We start from the raw sequence: 24303 nt of genomic DNA, 5'->3' as shown, positions 1-24303 counted from the left end.
TTGTGCTTGGTCCTGAAAGCACAGCTGGTGCTGAATGCTGAAGCTTGACAGCTGTCAGGAGCAAGACCTTTTGAACAAATTTTGCTCCTACACAAAGATCAGCACTGGCTGTTGATTTGCTACCAGGTCAAGATATTATTAATAGTGTATAAAAACCTCAGGAGCTTTGGACTAGACTTGTTTACTTAAAGGATTGCCTTAGCCCATATGGCCCACTTGACAATTTTTTTCTGTCAAAATGGTGGTTTTACAAGTGTTGCTTAATTCATCAGCTTGCGATCAATCAATATGGCAGCACATATTCTCTGGAACTCCCTGCCCACTAATATTATTGTGCTGTACAGTGGTACCCCGGGTTACAAACGCTTCAGGTTACAGACTCCGCTAACCCAGAAATAGTACCTCGGATTAAGAACTTTGCTTCAGGATGAGGACAGAAATCATATTCTGGTGGCGCGGTGGCAGCAGGTGCCCCCATTAGCTAAAGTGGTGTCTCAGGTTAAGAACAGTTTCAGGTTAAGAACGGACCTAGAAAATACATACAGGATGGTAATCAGCTAAAGAAATCAGCTAAGGTGGAGGCAAAATGAAATTTACGGACCTAACGTAGTCATGCTCATTAATTTCAGTAAGTCTGCTCTGAGTAAACCTTAGCTGACTATCACACCCCCCCCAATTAACTTGTAATTTTATTTCATATATTCATTTAAGCCAGCTGATTTTATATTTTGAGAATATCCATGACCATTTGTTTTTAATGTTTGATTCTATTATTATTTTAAGCAATATTTTACATTGTTTAATATAAACTGCATGGAGGTTTTTTATTGATTTAAAGGTGTATAAATTTACAAAGAAACACTATATAAGCCTCATAACCCTAATTAAAACGTGCTGGTTCTCTGCGACATAAAACAACAACAGCTCAATCTGGGACAGGCTGAGATTCTACCTGCCCGCAGACTGTCTCGCCAGAGTGGTGCATGCTCTGGTTATTTCCCACTTGGATTACTGCAATGAGCTCTATGTGGGGCTACCTTTGAAGGTGACCCGGAAACTAAACTAATCCAAAATGTGACAGCTAGACTGGTGACTAGGAGTGGCCACCAGGACCATATAACACCGGTCCTAAAGGATCTTCAGTGACTCCCAGTACGTTTCCGAGCACAATAAAAAGGTTGGTGCTGACCTTTAAAACCCTAAACGGCTTTGCCCAAGTATACCTGAAGGAGTATCTCCACCCCAATCGTTCAGCCCGGACACTGAGGTCCAGCTCAGAGGACCCTCTGGCAGTTCCCTCACTGTGAGGTTACAGGGGACCAGGCAGAGGGCCTTCTCGGTAGTGGCACCCGCCCTGTGGAACGCCCTCCCATCAGGAAATAAGTCAAGGAAACAAACAACTATCTGATGTTTGGAAGACATAAAAAAGCCAACCCTGTACCGGGAAATTTTTAATGTCTAATGTTTTGCCATTTTTTATGTGCTGCAAGCCACCCAAAGTAGCTGGGGAAACCCAGCCAGGTGGGTGGGGTATAAATAATAAAATTATTATTCTTGTTATTAACATAAGCAGATAAAGCAAAACTTATCCATTAAGTCTGTCAACAAGGCAAAGCAAAAAAGAAACAGTTGAAACAATATGAAATAATGAATGCCAGCACAGAATAATCCAAATCAAATAGAAACAATACAGAAAAACTGAATACATGAAACATCAAAAATAAAAAATAACAATTAAGTTTACCACTAATCACTGAGCTGTAGTGCTTTCACTTTCAGGAGCATATCCTCAAAGGAAATAGGTTATAATGGGATTTAAGAAAAAATGCTTTGAAACCTAACCCATATCACGTTAGAATGCTGTATAGGATGGATTCCCACAGTGGACAAAGTTAAGTAAATGAATGTGGCTTGATCAGGTTACCACATTATTTAATGGATTCCCTTATCATGCAGAGACTGCGCCAACAAAAGCAACAAGCACCAGCAGCACAAGGAAAACAACATTAACTTCACCAAAGTCAATATCGCCCATGAATACAAAGACCACAGAATCAACGACGCTAAGACATACAACACACATAACAATGATTACGACTCCGCAGACAACTATTTCAACAGCAAGCACTTCTGTACCAACAACTTCCAAAACTAGAGCATCAACACAAACCGCAACAACAAGGACGCCGGAAACCACAATCTCCACAATGACTACTGAATCCACTGTAACAAGCAAAAACACCCCAACGACCACAACAGAACCAATACCTTCAACAACACCGGTTACTCCGACCCCCATAAGGAAAACCAGCACTCCAGAGCACACTGCCACAACTCTCACGACTTCTCCACATAGCAGCACAGAAACACCCAGCACTCCGACCCCCACAACTCCTGCCACCACCACCGTCCCAGTTACTACGGGTAAGTCTCCTTGGTCGCTCTGCAGCAGCTTACAAGTCTTTCAGGAGCCCTCTCCTCCCGTAGCGATCCAAGGGGCAGGGGGGTTCCCACCTCCAAGTCCCACGTAAGCCAGCCCTTCAACAGAGGGGAGACTCATCTGGCTCAGTCATCCTGGAACCTGTTCTTCATTTTCACGTGTGGCGCCCTGGGCAACCCAGAGTCTCAGTCGTGACAGGAGTCTTTCCCTCTCCCACCGCCACCTATGTGACTTTGCTCTTTTGTGTTCCAGAAACACTGAAAATCACCACTTCTGTTCCACCACCGGTGCCTACAGGTAAGGGCGTTGAGCATGCCGAAGGAGCTCTTCTTCTCTCCTTCTCTCCTCCCGATCCCACGTGTGTTCGCCCCCCGTTCACTTGGTTTCTTGCTCCTTTGCAGTCACCACACCTTTGACAACCAGGCCGCCAAGCAGCACGCCAAAAACCACGCCAACTACGTCTCCCTCCACCACATCCAGAATCACTGCATCAACTCAGACGGCAACCACCAACACTCCAAAGACCACTGCAACAGCCTCCACAATATCCACACCATCCACCCCTACGCATCACCCCAAAATCCTAACCACAACCCCTTCCACCACGACAGAATCCACTGCGACTAGCACACCAACCCCGACAACCACAACAGGACCCGTGCCCTCCACCACACCCTCTCCTCCGACGCCGTCCACGACAACCACCACCACCTCGCCCACAACCGTTACCTCCACTTCCACCAGCACTCCAGTACCCACTGCCACAACTCTCACGACTGCTCCCCCTACCAGCACAGAAACGCCCAGCACTCCGACCCCCACAACTCCTGCCACCACCACCGTCCCAGTTACTACGGGTAAGTCTCCTTGGTCGCTCTGCAGCAGCTTACAAGTCTTTCAGGAGCCCTCTCCTCCCGTAGCGATCCAAGGGGCAGGGGGGTTCCCACCTCCAGGTCCCACGTGAGCCAGCCCTCCAACAGAGGGGAGACTCGTCTGGCTCAGTCATCCTGGAACCTGTTCTTCATTTTTTCGTGTGGTGCCCTGGGGAACCCAAACTCCCAGTCGTGACGGGAGCCCGCCCTTTCCCTCTCCCACTGCCACCTATGTGACTTTGCTCTTTTGTGTTCCAGAAACACCCAAAACCACCACTTCTGTTCCACCACCGGTGCCTACAGGTAAGGGCGTTGAGCGTGCCGAAGGAGCTCTTCTTCGGTCCTTCTCTCCTCCCGTTTCCACGTGTGGTTGTCCCCCTTTCACTTGGTTTCTTTCTCCTTTGCAGTCACCACACCTTCGACATCCAGGCCGCCAAGCAGCACGCCACAAACCACGCCAACTACGTCTCCCTCCACCACATCCAGAACCACTGCATCAACTCAGACGGCAACCACCAACACTCCAAAGACCACTGCAACAGCCTCCACAATATCCACACCATCCACCCCTACGCATCACCCCAAAATCCTAACCACAACCCCCTCCACCACGACAGAATCCACTGCGACTAGCACACCAACCCCAACAACCACAACAGGACCCGTGCCCTCCACCACACCGTCTCCTCCGACGCCGTCCACGACAACCACCACCACCTCGCCCACAACCGTTACCTCCACTTCCACCAGCACTCCAGTACCCACTGCCACAACTCTCACGACTGCTCCCCCTACCAGCACAGAAACGCCCAGCACTCCGACCCCCACAACTCCTGCCACCACCACCGTCCCAGTTACTACGGGTAAGTCTCCTTGGTCGCTCTGCAGCAGCTTACAAGTCCTTCAGGAGCCCTCTCCTCCCGTAGCGATCCAAGGGGCAGAGCGGTTCCCACTTCCAGGTCCCACGTAAGCCAGCCCTCCAACAGAGGGGAGACTCGTCTGGCTCAGTCATCCTGGAACCTGTTCTTCATTTTTTCGTGTGGCGCCCTGGGCAAGCCTAACTCCCAGTCGTGACGGGAGTCCGCCCTTTCCCTCTCCCACTGCCACCTATGTGACTTTGCTCTTTTGTGTTCCAGAAACAGCAAAAACCACCACTTCTGTTCCACCACCGGTGCCTACAGGTAAGGGCGTTGAGCGTACCGAAGGAGCTCTTCTTTTCTCCTTCTCTCCTCCCGTTTCCACGTGTGGTTGCCCCCCTTTCACTTGGTTTCTTTCTCCTTTGCAGTCACCACACCTTCGACAACCAGGCCGCCAAGCAGCACGCCAAAAACCACGCCAACTACGTCTCCCTCCACCACATCCAGAACCACTGCATCAACTCAGACGGCAACCACCAACATGCCAAAGACCACTGCAACAGCCTCCACACCATCCACCACTACGCATCACCCCAAAATCCTAACCACAACCCCCTCCACCACGACAGAATCCACCGCGACTAGCACACCAACCCCGACAACCACAACAGGATCCGTGCCCTCCACCACACCGTCTCCTCCGACGCCGTCCACGACAACCACCACCACCTCGCCCACAACCGTTACCTCCACTTCTACCAGCACTCCAGTACCCACTGCCACAACTCTCACGACTGCTCCCCCTACCAGCACAGAAACGCCCAGCACTCCGACCCCCACAACTCCTGCCACCACCACCGTCCCAGTTACTACGGGTAAGTCTCCTTGGTCGCTCTGCAGCAGCTTACAAGTCTTTCAGGAGCCCTCTCCTCCCGTAGCGATCCAAGGGGCAGGGGGGTTCCCACCTTCAGGTCCCACGTGAGCCAGCCCTCCAACAGAGGGGAGACTCATCTGGCTCAGTCATCCTGGAACCTGTTCTTCATTTTCTCGTGTGGCGCCCTGGGCAACCCAAACTCCCAGTCGTGACGGGAGCCCGCCCTTTCCCTCTCCCACTGCCACCTATGTGACTTTGCTCTTTTGTGTTCCAGAAACACCGAAATCCACCACTTCTGTTCCACCACCGGGGCCTACAGGTAAGGGCGTTGAGCGTACCGAAGGAGCTCTTCTTTTCTCCTTCTCTCCTCCCGTTTCCACGTGTGGTTGCCCCCCTTTCACTTGGTTTCTTTCTCCTTTGCAGTCACCACACCTTCGACAACCAGGCCGCCAAGCAGCACGCCAAAAACCACGCCAACTACGTCTCCCTCCACCACATCCAGAACCACTGCATCAACTCAGACGGCAACCACCAACACGCCAAAGACCACTGCAACAGCCTCCACACCATCCACCACTACGCATCACCCCAAAATCCTAACCACAACCCCCTCCACCACGACAGAATCCACCGCGACTAGCACACCAACCCCGACAACCACAACAGGATCCGTGCCCTCCACCACACCGTCTCCTCCGACGCCGTCCACGACAACCACCACCACCTCGCCCACAACCGTTACCTCCACTTCCACCAGCACTCCAGTACCCACTGCCACAACTCTCACGACTGCTCCCCCTACCAGCACAGAAACGCCCAGCACTCCGACCCCCACAACTCCTGCCACCACCACCGTCCCAGTTACTACGGGTAAGTCTCCTTGGTCGCTCTGCAGCAGCTTACAAGTCTTTCAGGAGCCCTCACCTCCCGTAGCAATCCAAGGGGCAGAGGGGTTCCCACCTCCAGGTCCCACGTGAGCCAGCCCTCCAACAGAGGGGAGACTCGTCTGGCTCAGTCATCCTGGAACCTGTTCTTCATTTTTTCGTGTGGTGCCCTGGGGAACCCAAACTCCCAGTCGTGACGGGAGCCCGCCCTTTCCCTCTCCCACTGCCACCTATGTGACTTTGCTCTTTTGTGTTCCAGAAACACCCAAAACCACCACTTCTGTTCCACCACCGGTGCCTACAGGTAAGGGCGTTGAGCGTGCCGAAGGAGCTCTTCTTCTGTCCTTCTCTCCTCCCGTTTCCACGTGTGGTTGTCCCCCTTTCACTTGGTTTCTTTCTCCTTTGCAGTCACCACACCTTCGACATCCAGGCCGCCAAGCAGCACGCCACAAACCACGCCAACTACGTCTCCCTCCACCACATCCAGAACCACTGCATCAACTCAGACGGCAACCACCAACACTCCAAAGACCACTGCAACAGCCTCCACAATATCCACACCATCCACCCCTACGCATCACCCCAAAATCCTAACCACAACCCCCTCCACCACGATAGAATCCACTGCGACTAGCACACCAACCCCAACAACCACAACAGGACCCGTGCCCTCCACCACACCGTCTCCTCCGACGCCGTCCACGACAACCACCACCACCTCGCCCACAACCGTTACCTCCACTTCCACCAGCACTCCAGTACCCACTGCCACAACTCTCACGACTGCTCCCCCTACCAGCACAGAAACGCCCAGCACTCCGACCCCCACAACTCCTGCCACCACCACCGTCCCAGTTACTACGGGTAAGTCTCCTTGGTCGCTCTGCAGCAGCTTACAAGTCTTTCAGGAGCCCTCTCCTCCCGTAGCGATCCAAGGGGCAGGGGGGTTCCCACCTTCAGGTCCCACGTGAGCCAGCCCTCCAACAGAGGGGAGACTCGTCTGGCTCAGTCATCCTGGAACCTGTTCTTCATTTTCTCATGTGGCGCCCTGGGCAACCCAAACTCCCAGTCGTGACGGGAGCCCGCCCTTTCCCTCTCCCACTGCCACCTATGTGACTTTGCTCTTTTGTGTTCCAGAAACACCGAAATCCACCACTTCTGTTCCACCACCGGGGCCTACAGGTAAGGGCGTTGAGCGTACCGAAGGAGCTCTTCTTTTCTCCTTCTCTCCTCCCGTTTCCACGTGTGGTTGCCCCCCTTTCACTTGGTTTCTTTCTCCTTTGCAGTCACCACACCTTCGACAACCAGGCCGCCAAGCAGCACGCCAAAAACCACGCCAACTACGTCTCCCTCCACCACATCCAGAACCACTGCATCAACTCAGACGGCAACCACCAACACGCCAAAGACCACTGCAACAGCCTCCACACCATCCACCACTACGCATCACCCCAAAATCCTAACCACAACCCCCTCCACCACGACAGAATCCACCGCGACTAGCACACCAACCCCGACAACCACAACAGGATCCGTGCCCTCCACCACACCGTCTCCTCCGACGCCGTCCACGACAACCACCACCACCTCGCCCACAACCGTTACCTCCACTTCCACCAGCACTCCAGTACCCACTGCCACAACTCTCACGACTGCTCCCCCTACCAGCACAGAAACGCCCAGCACTCCGACCCCCACAACTCCTGCCACCACCACCGTCCCAGTTACTACGGGTAAGTCTCCTTGGTCGCTCTGCAGCAGCTTACAAGTCTTTCAGGAGCCCTCACCTCCCGTAGCAATCCAAGGGGCAGAGGGGTTCCCACCTCCAGGTCCCACGTGAGCCAGCCCTCCAACAGAGGGGAGACTCGTCTGGCTCAGTCATCCTGGAACCTGTTCTTCATTTTTTCGTGTGGTGCCCTGGGGAACCCAAACTCCCAGTCGTGACGGGAGCCCGCCCTTTCCCTCTCCCACTGCCACCTATGTGACTTTGCTCTTTTGTGTTCCAGAAACACCCAAAACCACCACTTCTGTTCCACCACCGGTGCCTACAGGTAAGGGCGTTGAGCGTGCCGAAGGAGCTCTTCTTCTGTCCTTCTCTCCTCCCGTTTCCACGTGTGGTTGTCCCCCTTTCACTTGGTTTCTTTCTCCTTTGCAGTCACCACACCTTCGACATCCAGGCCGCCAAGCAGCACGCCACAAACCACGCCAACTACGTCTCCCTCCACCACATCCAGAACCACTGCATCAACTCAGACGGCAACCACCAACACTCCAAAGACCACTGCAACAGCCTCCACAATATCCACACCATCCACCCCTACGCATCACCCCAAAATCCTAACCACAACCCCCTCCACCACGATAGAATCCACTGCGACTAGCACACCAACCCCAACAACCACAACAGGACCCGTGCCCTCCACCACACCGTCTCCTCCGACGCCGTCCACGACAACCACCACCACCTCGCCCACAACCGTTACCTCCACTTCCACCAGCACTCCAGTACCCACTGCCACAACTCTCACGACTGCTCCCCCTACCAGCACAGAAACGCCCAGCACTCCGACCCCCACAACTCCTGCCACCACCACCGTCCCAGTTACTACGGGTAAGTCTCCTTGGTCGCTCTGCAGCAGCTTACAAGTCTTTCAGGAGCCCTCTCCTCCCGTAGCGATCCAAGGGGCAGGGGGGTTCCCACCTTCAGGTCCCACGTGAGCCAGCCCTCCAACAGAGGGGAGACTCGTCTGGCTCAGTCATCCTGGAACCTGTTCTTCATTTTCTCATGTGGCGCCCTGGGCAACCCAAACTCCCAGTCGTGACGGGAGCCCGCCCTTTCCCTCTCCCACTGCCACCTATGTGACTTTGCTCTTTTGTGTTCCAGAAACACCGAAATCCACCACTTCTGTTCCACCACCGGTGCCTACAGGTAAGGGCGTTGAGCGTACCGAAGGAGCTCTTCTTTTCTCCTTCTCTCCTCCCGATCCCACGTGTGTTCGCCCCCCGTTCACTTGGTTTCTTTCTCCTTTGCAGTCACCACACCTTCGACAACCAGGCCACCAAGCAGCACGCCAAAAACCACGCCAACTACGTCTCCCTCCACCACATCCAGAACCACTGCATCAACTCAGACGGCAACCACCAACACGCCAAAGACCACTGCAACAGCCTCCACACCATCCACCACTACGCATCACCCCAAAATCCTAACCACAACCCCCTCCACCACTACAGAATCCACCGCGACTAGCACACCAACCCCGACAACCACAACAGGATCCGTGCCCTCCACCACACCGTCTCCTCCGACGCCGTCCACGACAACCACCACCACCTCGCCCACAACCGTTACCTCCACTTCCACCAGCACTCCAGTACCCACTGCCACAACTCTCACGACTGCTCCCCCTACCAGCACAGAAACGCCCAGCACTCCGACCCCCACAACTCCTGCCACCACCACCGTCCCAGTTACTACGGGTAAGTCTCCTTGGTCGCTCTGCAGCAGCTTACAAGTCTTTCAGGAGCCCTCTCCTCCCGTAGCGATCCAAGGGGCAGGGGGGTTCCCACCTTCAGGTCCCACGTGAGCCAGCCCTCCAACAGAGGGGAGACTCATCTGGCTCAGTCATCCTGGAACCTGTTCTTCATTTTCTCGTGTGGCGCCCTGGGCAACCCAAACTCCCAGTCGTGACGGGAGCCCGCCCTTTCCCTCTCCCACTGCCACCTATGTGACTTTGCTCTTTTGTGTTCCAGAAACACCGAAATCCACCACTTCTGTTCCACCACCGGTGCCTACAGGTAAGGGCGTTGAGCGTGACGAAGGAGCTCTTCTTTTCTCCTTCTCTCCTCCCGATCCCACGTGTGTTCGCCCCCCGTTCACTTGGTTTCTTTCTCCTTTGCAGTCACCACACCTTCGACAACCAGGCCACCAAGCAGCACGCCAAAAACCACGCCAACTACGTCTCCCTCCACCACATCCAGAACCACTGCATCAACTCAGACGGCAACCACCAACACGCCAAAGACCACTGCAACAGCCTCCACACCATCCACCCCTACGCATCACCCCAAAATCCTAACCACAACCCCCTCCACCACGACAGAATCCACCGCGACTAGCACACCAACCCCGACAACCACAACAGGATCCGTGCCCTCCACCACACCGTCTCCTCCGACGCCGTCCACGACAACCACCACCACCTCGCCCACAACCGTTACCTCCACTTCCACCAGCACTCCAGTACCCACTGCCACAACTCTCACGACTGCTCCCCCTACCAGCACAGAAACGCCCAGCACTCCGACCCCCACAACTCCTGCCACCACCACCGTCCCAGTTACTACGGGTAAGTCTCCTTGGTCGCTCTGCAGCAGCTTACAAGTCTTTCAGGAGCCCTCACCTCCCGTAGCAATCCAAGGGGCAGAGGGGTTCCCACCTCCAGGTCCCACGTGAGCCAGCCCTCCAACAGAGGGGAGACTCGTCTGGCTCAGTCATCCTGGAACCTGTTCTTCATTTTTTCGTGTGGTGCCCTGGGGAACCCAAACTCCCAGTCGTGACGGGAGCCCGCCCTTTCCCTCTCCCACTGCCACCTATGTGACTTTGCTCTTTTGTGTTCCAGAAACACCCAAAACCACCACTTCTGTTCCACCACCGGTGCCTACAGGTAAGGGCGTTGAGCGTGCCGAAGGAGCTCTTCTTCTGTCCTTCTCTCCTCCCGTTTCCACGTGCGGTTGTCCCCCTTTCACTTGGTTTCTTTCTCCTTTGCAGTCACCACACCTTCGACATCCAGGCCGCCAAGCAGCACGCCACAAACCACGCCAACTACGTCTCCCTCCACCACATCCAGAACCACTGCATCAACTCAGACGGCAACCACCAACACTCCAAAGACCACTGCAACAGCCTCCACAATATCCACACCATCCACCCCTACGCATCACCCCAAAATCCTAACCACAACCCCCTCCACCACGATAGAATCCACTGCGACTAGCACACCAACCCCAACAACCACAACAGGACCCGTGCCCTCCACCACACCGTCTCCTCCGACGCCGTCCACGACAACCACCACCACCTCGCCCACAACCGTTACCTCCACTTCCACCAGCACTCCAGTACCCACTGCCACAACTCTCACGACTGCTCCCCCTACCAGCACAGAAACGCCCAGCACTCCGACCCCCACAACTCCTGCCACCACCACCGTCCCAGTTACTACGGGTAAGTCTCCTTGGTCGCTCTGCAGCAGCTTACAAGTCTTTCAGGAGCCCTCTCCTCCCGTAGCGATCCAAGGGGCAGGGGGGTTCCCACCTTCAGGTCCCACGTGAGCCAGCCCTCCAACAGAGGGGAGACTCATCTGGCTCAGTCATCCTGGAACCTGTTCTTCATTTTCTCGTGTGGCGCCCTGGGCAACCCAAACTCCCAGTCGTGACGGGAGCCCGCCCTTTCCCTCTCCCACTGCCACCTATGTGACTTTGCTCTTTTGTGTTCCAGAAACACCGAAATCCACCACTTCTGTTCCACCACCGGTGCCTACAGGTAAGGGCGTTGAGCGTGACGAAGGAGCTCTTCTTTTCTCCTTCTCTCCTCCCGATCCCACGTGTGTTCGCCCCCCGTTCACTTGGTTTCTTTCTCCTTTGCAGTCACCACACCTTCGACAACCAGGCCACCAAGCAGCACGCCAAAAACCACGCCAACTACGTCTCCCTCCACCACATCCAGAACCACTGCATCAACTCAGACGGCAACCACCAACACGCCAAAGACCACTGCAACAGCCTCCACACCATCCACCACTACGCATCACCCCAAAATCCTAACCACAACCCCCTCCACCACGACAGAATCCACCGCGACTAGCACACCAACCCCGACAACCACAACAGGATCCGTGCCCTCCACCACACCGTCTCCTCCGACGCCGTCCACGACAACCACCACCACCTCGCCCACAACCGTTACCTCCACTTCCACCAGCACTCCAGTACCCACTGCCACAACTCTCACGACTGCTCCCCCTACCAGCACAGAAACGCCCAGCACTCCGACCCCCACAACTCCTGCCACCACCACCGTCCCAGTTACTACGGGTAAGTCTCCTTGGTCGCTCTGCAGCAGCTTACAAGTCTTTCAGGAGCCCTCTCCTCCCGTAGCAATCCAAGGGGCAGAGGGGTTCCCACCTCCAGGTCCCACGTGAGCCAGCCCTCCAACAGAGGGGAGACTCGTCTGGCTCAGTCATCCTGGAACCTGTTCTTCATTTTTTCTTGTGTTGCCCTGGGGAACCCAAACTCCCAGTCGTGACGGGAGCCCGCCCTTTCCCTCTCCCACTGCCACCTATGTGACTTTGCTCTTTTGTGTTCCAGAAACACCCAAAACCACCACTTCTGTTCCACCACCGGTGCCTACAGGTAAGGGCGTTGAGCGTGCCGAAGGAGCTCTTCTTCTGTCCTTCTCTCCTCCCGTTTCCACGTGTGGTTGTCCCCCTTTCACTTGGTTTCTTTCTCCTTTGCAGTCACCACACCTTCGACATCCAGGCCGCCAAGCAGCACGCCACAAACCACGCCAACTACGTCTCCCTCCACCACATCCAGAACCACTGCATCAACTCAGACGGCAACCACCAACACTCCAAAGACCACTGCAACAGCCTCCACAATATCCACACCATCCACCCCTACGCATCACCCCAAAATCCTAACCACAACCCCCTCCACCACGATAGAATCCACTGCGACTAGCACACCAACCCCAACAACCACAACAGGACCCGTGCCCTCCACCACACCGTCTCCTCCGACGCCGTCCACGACAACCACCACCACCTCGCCCACAACCGTTACCTCCACTTCCACCAGCACTCCAGTACCCACTGCCACAACTCTCACGACTGCTCCCCCTACCAGCACAGAAACGCCCAGCACTCCGACCCCCACAACTCCTGCCACCACCACCGTCCCAGTTACTACGGGTAAGTCTCCTTGGTCGCTCTGCAGCAGCTTACAAGTCTTTCAGGAGCCCTCTCCTCCCGTAGCGATCCAAGGGGCAGGGGGGTTCCCACCTTCAGGTCCCACGTGAGCCAGCCCTCCAACAGAGGGGAGACTCGTCTGGCTCAGTCATCCTGGAACCTGTTCTTCATTTTCTCATGTGGCGCCCTGGGCAACCCAAACTCCCAGTCGTGACGGGAGCCCGCCCTTTCCCTCTCCCACTGCCACCTATGTGACTTTGCTCTTTTGTGTTCCAGAAACACCGAAATCCACCACTTCTGTTCCACCACCGGTGCCTACAGGTAAGGGCGTTGAGCGTACCGAAGGAGCTCTTCTTTTCTCCTTCTCTCCTCCCGATCCCACGTGTGTTCGCCCCCCGTTCACTTGGTTTCTTTCTCCTTTGCAGTCACCACACCTTCGACAACCAGGCCGCCAAGCAGCACGCCAAAAACCACGCCAACTACGTCTCCCTCCACCACATCCAGAACCACTGCATCAACTCAGACGGCAACCACCAACACGCCAAAGACCACTGCAACAGCCTCCACACCATCCACCACTACGCATCACCCCAAAATCCTAACCACAACCCCCTCCACCACTACAGAATCCACCGCGACTAGCACACCAACCCCGACAACCACAACAGGATCCGTGCCCTCCACCACACCGTCTCCTCCGACGCCGTCCACGACAACCACCACCACCTCGCCCACAACCGTTACCTCCACTTCCACCAGCACTCCAGTACCCACTGCCACAACTCTCACGACTGCTCCCCCTACCAGCACAGAAACGCCCAGCACTCCGACCCCCACAACTCCTGCCACCACCACCGTCCCAGTTACTACGGGTAAGTCTCCTTGGTCGCTCTGCAGCAGCTTACAAGTCTTTCAGGAGCCCTCTCCTCCCGTAGCGATCCAAGGGGCAGGGGGGTTCCCACCTTCAGGTCCCACGTGAGCCAGCCCTCCAACAGAGGGGAGACTCATCTGGCTCAGTCATCCTGGAACCTGTTCTTCATTTTCTCGTGTGGCGCCCTGGGCAACCCAAACTCCCAGTCGTGACGGGAGCCCGCCCTTTCCCTCTCCCACTGCCACCTATGTGACTTTGCTCTTTTGTGTTCCAGAAACACCGAAATCCACCACTTCTGTTCCACCACCGGTGCCTACAGGTAAGGGCGTTGAGCGTGACGAAGGAGCTCTTCTTTTCTCCTTCTCTCCTCCCGATCCCACGTGTGTTCGCCCCCCGTTCACTTGGTTTCTTTCTCCTTTGCAGTCACCACACCTTCGACAACCAGGCCACCAAGCAGCACGCCAAAAACCACGCCAACTACGTCTCCCTCCACCACATCCAGAACCACTGCATCAACTCAGACGGCAACCACCAACACGCCAAAGACCACTGCAACAGCCTCCACACCATCCACCACTACGCATCACCCCAAAATCCTAACCACAACCCCCTCCACCACGACAGAATCCACCGCGACTAGCACACCAACCCCGACAACCACAACAGGATCCGTGCCCTCCACCACACCGTCTCCTCCGACGCCGTCCACGACAACCACCACCACCTCGCCCACAACCGTTACCTCCACTTCCACCAGCACTCCAGTACCCACTGCCACAACTCTCACGACTGCTCCCCCTACCAGCACAGAAACGCCCAGCACTCCGACCCCCACAACTCCTGCCACCACCACCGTCCCAGTTACTACGGGTAAGTCTCCTTGGTCGCTCTGCAGCAGCTTACAAGTCTTTCAGGAGCCCTCACCTCCCGTAGCAATCCAAGGGGCAGAGGGGTTCCCACCTCCAGGTCCCACGTGAGCCAGCCCTCCAACAGAGGGGAGACTCGTCTGGCTCAGTCATCCTGGAACCTGTTCTTCATTTTTTCGTGTGGTGCCCTGGGGAACCCAAACTCCCAGTCGTGACGGGAGCCCGCCCTTTCCCTCTCCCACTGCCACCTATGTGACTTTGCTCTTTTGTGTTCCAGAAACACCCAAAACCACCACTTCTGTTCCACCACCGGTGCCTACAGGTAAGGGCGTTGAGCGTGCCGAAGGAGCTCTTCTTCTGTCCTTCTCTCCTCCCGTTTCCACGTGTGGTTGTCCCCCTTTCACTTGGTTTCTTTCTCCTTTGCAGTCACCACACCTTCGACATCCAGGCCGCCAAGCAGCACGCCACAAACCACGCCAACTACGTCTCCCTCCACCACATCCAGAACCACTGCATCAACTCAGACGGCAACCACCAACACTCCAAAGACCACTGCAACAGCCTCCACAATATCCACACCATCCACCCCTACGCATCACCCCAAAATCCTAACCACAACCCCCTCCACCACGATAGAATCCACTGCGACTAGCACACCAACCCCAACAACCACAACAGGACCCGTGCCCTCCACCACACCGTCTCCTCCGACGCCGTCCACGACAACCACCACCACCTCGCCCACAACCGTTACCTCCACTTCCACCAGCACTCCAGTACCCACTGCCACAACTCTCACGACTGCTCCCCCTACCAGCACAGAAACGCCCAGCACTCCGACCCCCACAACTCCTGCCACCACCACCGTCCCAGTTACTACGGGTAAGTCTCCTTGGTCGCTCTGCAGCAGCTTACAAGTCTTTCAGGAGCCCTCTCCTCCCGTAGCGATCCAAGGGGCAGGGGGGTTCCCACCTTCAGGTCCCACGTGAGCCAGCCCTCCAACAGAGGGGAGACTCGTCTGGCTCAGTCATCCTGGAACCTGTTCTTCATTTTCTCATGTGGCGCCCTGGGCAACCCAAACTCCCAGTCGTGACGGGAGCCCGCCCTTTCCCTCTCCCACTGCCACCTATGTGACTTTGCTCTTTTGTGTTCCAGAAACACCGAAATCCACCACTTCTGTTCCACCACCGGTGCCTACAGGTAAGGGCGTTGAGCGTACCGAAGGAGCTCTTCTTTTCTCCTTCTCTCCTCCCGATCCCACGTGTGTTCGCCCCCCGTTCACTTGGTTTCTTTCTCCTTTGCAGTCACCACACCTTCGACAACCAGGCCGCCAAGCAGCACGCCAAAAACCACGCCAACTACGTCTCCCTCCACCACATCCAGAACCACTGCATCAACTCAGACGGCAACCACCAACACGCCAAAGACCACTGCAACAGCCTCCACACCATCCACCACTACGCATCACCCCAAAATCCTAACCACAACCCCCTCCACCACTACAGAATCCACCGCGACTAGCACACCAACCCCGACAACCACAACAGGATCCGTGCCCTCCACCACACCGTCTCCTCCGACGCCGTCCACGACAACCACCACCACCTCGCCCACAACCGTTACCTCCACTTCCACCAGCACTCCAGTACCCACTGCCACAACTCTCACGACTGCTCCCCCTACCAGCACAGAAACGCCCAGCACTCCGACCCCCACAACTCCTGCCACCACCACCGTCCCAGTTACTACGGGTAAGTCTCCTTGGTCGCTCTGCAGCAGCTTACAAGTCTTTCAGGAGCCCTCTCCTCCCGTAGCGATCCAAGGGGCAGGGGGGTTCCCACCTTCAGGTCCCACGTGAGCCAGCCCTCCAACAGAGGGGAGACTCATCTGGCTCAGTCATCCTGGAACCTGTTCTTCATTTTCTCGTGTGGCGCCCTGGGCAACCCAAACTCCCAGTCGTGACGGGAGCCCGCCCTTTCCCTCTCCCACTGCCACCTATGTGACTTTGCTCTTTTGTGTTCCAGAAACACCGAAATCCACCACTTCTGTTCCACCACCGGTGCCTACAGGTAAGGGCGTTGAGCGTGACGAAGGAGCTCTTCTTTTCTCCTTCTCTCCTCCCGATCCCACGTGTGTTCGCCCCCCGTTCACTTGGTTTCTTTCTCCTTTGCAGTCACCACACCTTCGACAACCAGGCCACCAAGCAGCACGCCAAAAACCACGCCAACTACGTCTCCCTCCACCACATCCAGAACCACTGCATCAACTCAGACGGCAACCACCAACACGCCAAAGACCACTGCAACAGCCTCCACACCATCCACCACTACGCATCACCCCAAAATCCTAACCACAACCCCCTCTACCACGACAGAATCCACTGCGACTAGCACACCAACCCCGACAACCACAACAGGATCCGTGCCCTCCACCACACCGTCTCCTCTGACGCCGTCCACGACAACCACCACCACCTCGCCCACAACCGTTACCTCCACTTCCACCAGCACTCCAGTACCCACTGCCACAACTCTCACGACTGCTCCCCCTACCAGCACAGAAACGCCCAGCACTCCGACCCCCACAACTCCTGCCACCACCACCGTCCCAGTTACTACGGGTAAGTCTCCTTGGTCGCTCTGCAGCAGCTTACAAGTCTTTCAGGAGCCCTCTCCTCCCGTAGCAATCCAAGGGGCAGAGGGGTTCCCACCTCCAGGTCCCACGTGAGCCAGCCCTCCAACAGAGGGGAGACTCGTCTGGCTCAGTCATCCTGGAACCTGTTCTTCATTTTTTCTTGTGTTGCCCTGGGGAACCCAAACTCCCAGTCGTGACGGGAGCCCGCCCTTTCCCTCTCCCACTGCCACCTATGTGACTTTGCTCTTTTGTGTTCCAGAAACACCCAAAACCACCACTTCTGTTCCACCACCGGTGCCTACAGGTAAGGGCGTTGAGCGTGCCGAAGGAGCTCTTCTTCTGTCCTTCTCTCCTCCCGTTTCCACGTGTGGTTGTCCCCCTTTCACTTGGTTTCTTTCTCCTTTGCAGTCACCACACCTTCGACATCCAGGCCGCCAAGCAGCACGCCACAAACCACGCCAACTACGTCTCCCTCCACCACATCCAGAACCACTGCATCAACTCAGACGGCAACCACCAACACTCCAAAGACCACTGCAACAGCCTCCACAATATCCACACCATCCACCCCTACGCATCACCCCAAAATCCTAACCACAACCCCCTCCACCACGATAGAATCCACTGCGACTAGCACACCAACCCCAACAACCACAACAGGACCCGTGCCCTCCACCACACCGTCTCCTCCGACGCCGTCCACGACAACCACCACCACCTCGCCCACAACCGTTACCTCCACTTCCACCAGCACTCCAGTACCCACTGCCACAACTCTCACGACTGCTCCCCCTACCAGCACAGAAACGCCCAGCACTCCGACCCCCACAACTCCTGCCACCACCACCGTCCCAGTTACTACGGGTAAGTCTCCTTGGTCGCTCTGCAGCAGCTTACAAGTCTTTCAGGAGCCCTCTCCTCCCGTAGCGATCCAAGGGGCAGGGGGGTTCCCACCTTCAGGTCCCACGTGAGCCAGCCCTCCAACAGAGGGGAGACTCGTCTGGCTCAGTCATCCTGGAACCTGTTCTTCATTTTCTCATGTGGCGCCCTGGGCAACCCAAACTCCCAGTCGTGACGGGAGCCCGCCCTTTCCCTCTCCCACTGCCACCTATGTGACTTTGCTCTTTTGTGTTCCAGAAACACCGAAATCCACCACTTCTGTTCCACCACCGGTGCCTACAGGTAAGGGCGTTGAGCGTACCGAAGGAGCTCTTCTTTTCTCCTTCTCTCCTCCCGATCCCACGTGTGTTCGCCCCCCGTTCACTTGGTTTCTTTCTCCTTTGCAGTCACCACACCTTCGACAACCAGGCCGCCAAGCAGCACGCCAAAAACCACGCCAACTACGTCTCCCTCCACCACATCCAGAACCACTGCATCAACTCAGACGGCAACCACCAACACGCCAAAGACCACTGCAACAGCCTCCACACCATCCACCACTACGCATCACCCCAAAATCCTAACCACAACCCCCTCCACCACTACAGAATCCACCGCGACTAGCACACCAACCCCGACAACCACAACAGGATCCGTGCCCTCCACCACACCGTCTCCTCCAACGCCGTCCACGACAACCACCACCACCTCGCCCACAACCGTTACCTCCACTTCCACCAGCACTCCAGTACCCACTGCCACAACTCTCACGACTGCTCCCCCTACCAGCACAGAAACGCCCAGCACTCCGACCCCCACAACTCCTGCCACCACCACCGTCCCAGTTACTACGGGTAAGTCTCCTTGGTCGCTCTGCAGCAGCTTACAAGTCTTTCAGGAGCCCTCTCCTCCCGTAGCGATCCAAGGGGCAGGGGGGTTCCCACCTTCAGGTCCCACGTGAGCCAGCCCTCCAACAGAGGGGAGACTCATCTGGCTCAGTCATCCTGGAACCTGTTCTTCATTTTCTCGTGTGGCGCCCTGGGCAACCCAAACTCCCAGTCGTGACGGGAGCCCGCCCTTTCCCTCTCCCACTGCCACCTATGTGACTTTGCTCTTTTGTGTTCCAGAAACACCGAAATCCACCACTTCTGTTCCACCACCGGTGCCTACAGGTAAGGGCGTTGAGCGTGACGAAGGAGCTCTTCTTTTCTCCTTCTCTCCTCCCGATCCCACGTGTGTTCGCCCCCCGTTCACTTGGTTTCTTTCTCCTTTGCAGTCACCACACCTTCGACAACCAGGCCACCAAGCAGCACGCCAAAAACCACGCCAACTACGTCTCCCTCCACCACATCCAGAACCACTGCATCAACTCAGACGGCAACCACCAACACGCCAAAGACCACTGCAACAGCCTCCACACCATCCACCACTACGCATCACCCCAAAATCCTAACCACAACCCCCTCCACCACGACAGAATCCACTGCGACTAGCACACCAACCCCGACAACCACAACAGGATCCGTGCCCTCCACCACACCGTCTCCTCTGACGCCGTCCACGACAACCACCACCACCTCGCCCACAACCGTTACCTCCACTTCCACCAGCACTCCAGTACCCACTGCCACAACTCTCACGACTGCTCCCCCTACCAGCACAGAAACGCCCAGCACTCCGACCCCCACAACTCCTGCCACCACCACCGTCCCAGTTACTACGGGTAAGTCTCCTTGGTCGCTCTGCAGCAGCTTACAAGTCTTTCAGGAGCCCTCTCCTCCCGTAGCAATCCAAGGGGCAGAGGGGTTCCCACCTCCAGGTCCCACGTGAGCCAGCCCTCCAACAGAGGGGAGACTCGTCTGGCTCAGTCATCCTGGAACCTGTTCTTCATTTTTTCGTGTGGTGCCCTGGGGAACCCAAACTCCCAGTCGTGACGGGAGCCCGCCCTTTCCCTCTCCCACTGCCACCTATGTGACTTTGCTCTTTTGTGTTCCAGAAACACCCAAAACCACCACTTCTGTTCCACCACCGGTGCCTACAGGTAAGGGCGTTGAGCGTGCCGAAGGAGCTCTTCTTCTGTCCTTCTCTCCTCCCGTTTCCACGTTTGGTTGTCCCCCTTTCACTTGGTTTCTTTCTCCTTTGCAGTCACCACACCTTCGACATCCAGGCCGCCAAGCAGCACGCCACAAACCACGCCAACTACGTCTCCCTCCACCACATCCAGAACCACTGCATCAACTCAGACGGCAACCACCAACACTCCAAAGACCACTGCAACAGCCTCCACAATATCCACACCATCCACCCCTACGCATCACCCCAAAATCCTAACCACAACCCCCTCCACCACGATAGAATCCACTGCGACTAGCACACCAACCCCAACAACCACAACAGGACCCGTGCCCTCCACCACGCCGTCTCCTCCGACGCCGTCCACGACAACCACCACCACCTCGCCCACAACCGTTACCTCCACTTCCACCAGCACTCCAGTACCCACTGCCACAACTCTCACGACTGCTCCCCCTACCAGCACAGAAACGCCCAGCACTCCGACCCCCACAACTCCTGCCACCACCACCGTCCCAGTTACTACGGGTAAGTCTCCTTGGTCGCTCTGCAGCAGCTTACAAGTCTTTCAGGAGCCCTCTCCTCCCGTAGCGATCCAAGGGGCAGGGGGGTTCCCACCTTCAGGTCCCACGTGAGCCAGCCCTCCAACAGAGGGGAGACTCGTCTGGCTCAGTCATCCTGGAACCTGTTCTTCATTTTTTCGTGTGGTGCCCTGGGGAACCCAAACTCCCAGTCGTGACGGGAGCCCGCCCTTTCCCTCTCCCACTGCCACCTATGTGACTTTGCTCTTTTGTGTTCCAGAAACACCCAAAACCACCACTTCTGTTCCACCACCGGTGCCTACAGGTAAGGGCGTTGAGCGTGCCGAAGGAGCTCTTCTTCGGTCCTTCTCTCCTCCCATTTCCACGTGTGGTTGTCCCCCTTTCACTTGGTTTCTTTCTCCTTTGCAGTCACCACACCTTCGACATCCAGGCCGCCAAGCAGCACGCCAAAAACCACGCCAACTACGTCTCCCTCCACCACATCCAGAACCACTGCATCAACTCAGACGGCAACCACCAACACGCCAAAGACCACTGCAACAGCCTCCACACCATCCACCACTACGCATCACCCCAAAATCCTAACCACAACCCCCTCCACCACTACAGAATCCACCGCGACTAGCACACCAACCCCGACAACCACAACAGGATCCGTGCCCTCCACCACACCGTCTCCTCCGACGCCGTCCACGACAACCACCACCACCTCGCCCACAACCGTTACCTCCACTTCCACCAGCACTCCAGTACCCACTGCCACAACTCTCACGACTGCTCCCCCTACCAGCACAGAAACGCCCAGCACTCCGACCCCCACAACTCCTGCCACCACCACCGTCCCAGTTACTACGGGTAAGTCTCCTTGGTCGCTCTGCAGCAGCTTACAAGTCTTTCAGGAGCCCTCTCCTCCCGTAGCGATCCAAGGGGCAGGGGGGTTCCCACCTTCAGGTCCCACGTGAGCCAGCCCTCCAACAGAGGGGAGACTCATCTGGCTCAGTCATCCTGGAACCTGTTCTTCATTTTCTCGTGTGGCGCCCTGGGCAACCCAAACTCCCAGTCGTGACGGGAGCCCGCCCTTTCCCTCTCCCACTGCCACCTATGTGACTTTGCTCTTTTGTGTTCCAGAAACACCGAAATCCACCACTTCTGTTCCACCACCGGTGCCTACAGGTAAGGGCGTTGAGCGTGACGAAGGAGCTCTTCTTTTCTCCTTCTCTCCTCCCGATCCCACGTGTGTTCGCCCCCCGTTCACTTGGTTTCTTTCTCCTTTGCAGTCACCACACCTTCGACAACCAGGCCACCAAGCAGCACGCCAAAAACCACGCCAACTACGTCTCCCTCCACCACATCCAGAACCACTGCATCAACTCAGACGGCAACCACCAACACGCCAAAGACCACTGCAACAGCCTCCACACCATCCACCACTACGCATCACCCCAAAATCCTAACCACAACCCCCTCCACCACTACAGAATCCACCGCGACTAGCACACCAACCCCGACAACCACAACAGGATCCGTGCCCTCCACCACACCGTCTCCTCCGACGCCGTCCACGACAACCACCACCACCTCGCCCACAACCGTTACCTCCACTTCCACCAGCACTCCAGTACCCACTGCCACAACTCTCACGACTGCTCCCCCTACCAGCACAGAAACGCCCAGCACTCCGACCCCCACAACTCCTGCCACCACCACCGTCCCAGTTACTACAGGTAAGTCTCCTTGGTCGCTCTGCAGCAGCTTACAAGTCTTTCAGGAGCCCTCTCCTCCCGTAGCGATCCAAGGGGCAGGGGGGTTCCCACCTTCAGGTCCCACGTGAGCCAGCCCTCCAACAGAGGGGAGACTCATCTGGCTCAGTCATCCTGGAACCTGTTCTTCATTTTCTCGTGTGGCGCCCTGGGCAACCCAAACTCCCAGTCGTGACGGGAGCCCGCCCTTTCCCTCTCCCACTGCCACCTATGTGACTTTGCTCTTTTATGTTCCAGAAACACCGAAATCCACCACTTCTGTTCCACCACCGGTGCCTACAGGTAAGGGCGTTGAGCGTACCGAAGGAGCTCTTCTTTTCTCCTTCTCTCCTCCCGTTTCCACGTGTGTTCGCCCCCCGTTCACTTGGTTTCTTTCTCCTTTGCAGTCACCACACCTTCGACATCCAGGCCGCCAAGCAGCACGCCACAAACCAGGCCAACTACGTCTCCCTCCACCACATCCAGAACCACTGCATCAACTCAGACGGCAACCACCAATACTCCAAAGACCACTGCAACAGCCTCCACAATATCCACACCATCCACCCCTACGCATCACCCCAAAATCCTAACCACAACCCCCTCCACCACGACAGAATCCACTGCGACTAGCACACCAACCCCAACAACCACAACAGGACCCGTGCCCTCCACCACACCGTCTCCTCCGACGCCGTCCACGACAACCACCACCACCTCGCCCACAACCGTTACCTCCACTTCCACCAGCACTCCAGTACCCACTGCCACAACTCTCACGACTGCTCCCCCTACCAGCACAGAAACGCCCAGCACTCCGACCCCCACAACTCCTGCCACCACCACCGTCCCAGTTACTATGGGTAAGTCTCCTTGGTCGCTCTGCAGCAGCTTACAAGTCCTTCAGGAGCCCTCTCCTCCCGTAGCGATCCAAGGGGCAGAGGGGTTCCCACCTCCAGGTCCCACGTAAGCCAGCCCTCCAACAGAGGGGAGACTCGTCTGGCTCAGTCATCCTGGAACCTGTTCTTCATTTTCTCGTGTGGCGCCCTGGGCAACCCAAACTCCCAGTCGTGACGGGAGCCCGCCCTTTCCCTCTCCCACTGCCACCTATGTGACTTTGCTCTTTTGTGTTCCAGAAACACCCAAAACCACCACTTCTGTTCCACCACCGGTGCCTACAGGTAAGGGCGTTGAGCGTGCCGAAGGAGCTCTTCTTCTGTCCTTCTCTCCTCCCGTTTCCACGTGTGGTTGCCCCATTTCACTTGGTTTCTTTCTCCTTTGCAGTCACCACACCTTCGACATCCAGGCCGCCAAGCAGCACGCCACAAACCAGGCAAACTACGTCTCCCTCCACCACATCCAGAACCACTGCATCAACTCAGACGGCAACCACCAACACTCCAAAGACCACTGCAACAGCCTCCACAATATCCACACCATCCACCCCTACGCATCACCCCAAAATCCTAACCACAACCCCCTCCACCACGATAGAATCCACTGCGACTAGCACACCAACCCCAACAACCACAACAGGACCCGTGCCCTCCACCACACCGTCTCCTCCGACGCCGTCCACGACAACCACCACCACCTCGCCCACAACCGTTACCTCCACTTCCACCAGCACTCCAGTACCCACTGCCACAACTCTCACGACTGCTCCCCCTACCAGCACAGAAACGCCCAGCACTCCGACCCCCACAACTCCTGCCACCACCACCGTCCCAGTTACTACGGGTAAGTCTCCTTGGTCGCTCTGCAGCAGCTTACAAGTCTTTCAGGAGCCCTCTCCTCCCGT

General features: G+C 56.5%; 2 protein-coding genes across 2 annotated transcripts in view; both read left to right on the top strand.

The window, feature by feature from the left end:
• MUC6 (mucin 6, oligomeric mucus/gel-forming) overlaps window positions 1–3945 on the top strand; it is a 42898-nt gene extending 38953 nt beyond the window's left edge. Inside the window, exons 35-39 of the mRNA XM_088676611.1 lie at window positions 1957–2424; window positions 2693–2737; window positions 2842–2899; window positions 3571–3615; window positions 3720–3945. Of these exons, the coding sequence (XP_088532737.1) occupies window positions 1957–2424; window positions 2693–2737; window positions 2842–2899; window positions 3571–3615; window positions 3720–3945 (842 nt within the window). The remainder of the gene's footprint in view (window positions 1–1956; window positions 2425–2692; window positions 2738–2841; window positions 2900–3570; window positions 3616–3719) is intronic.
• A 664-nt stretch (window positions 3946–4609) lies between these two features.
• Window positions 4610–24012, top strand: LOC148687594 (uncharacterized). Its single transcript, XM_088656384.1, has 47 exons — window positions 4610–4938; window positions 5108–5147; window positions 5318–5362; window positions 5467–5913; window positions 6187–6231; window positions 6336–6393; window positions 7065–7109; window positions 7214–7314; window positions 7934–7978; window positions 8083–8531; window positions 8812–8846; window positions 8961–9061; window positions 9681–9786; window positions 9830–10045; window positions 10268–10276; window positions 10550–10594; window positions 10699–10799; window positions 11428–11472; window positions 11577–12022; window positions 12297–12341; window positions 12446–12546; window positions 13175–13219; window positions 13324–13424; window positions 14044–14088; window positions 14193–14639; window positions 14913–14957; window positions 15062–15119; window positions 15791–15835; window positions 15940–16040; window positions 16660–16704; window positions 16809–17254; window positions 17529–17573; window positions 17678–17778; window positions 18407–18451; window positions 18556–18656; window positions 19276–19320; window positions 19425–19870; window positions 20145–20189; window positions 20294–20394; window positions 21023–21067; window positions 21172–21272; window positions 21892–21936; window positions 22041–22487; window positions 22761–22805; window positions 22910–23468; window positions 23639–23683; window positions 23787–24012. The coding sequence occupies exons 1-47, from the start codon at window positions 4711–4713 to the stop codon at window positions 24010–24012; spliced, it is 6573 nt and encodes a 2190-aa protein (XP_088512510.1). The 5' UTR covers window positions 4610–4710.
• Window positions 24013–24303: the final 291 nt, after the last annotated feature.

This window comes from Zootoca vivipara, chromosome 1 (genome assembly GCF_965207765.1).
Source record: "Zootoca vivipara chromosome 1, rZooViv2.hap1.1, whole genome shotgun sequence".
Classification (NCBI taxonomy): domain Eukaryota; kingdom Metazoa; phylum Chordata; class Lepidosauria; order Squamata; family Lacertidae; genus Zootoca; species Zootoca vivipara.
The sequence above is the reverse complement of the archived record's forward strand: the minus strand, read 5'-3'. Positions and strand labels throughout refer to the sequence as shown.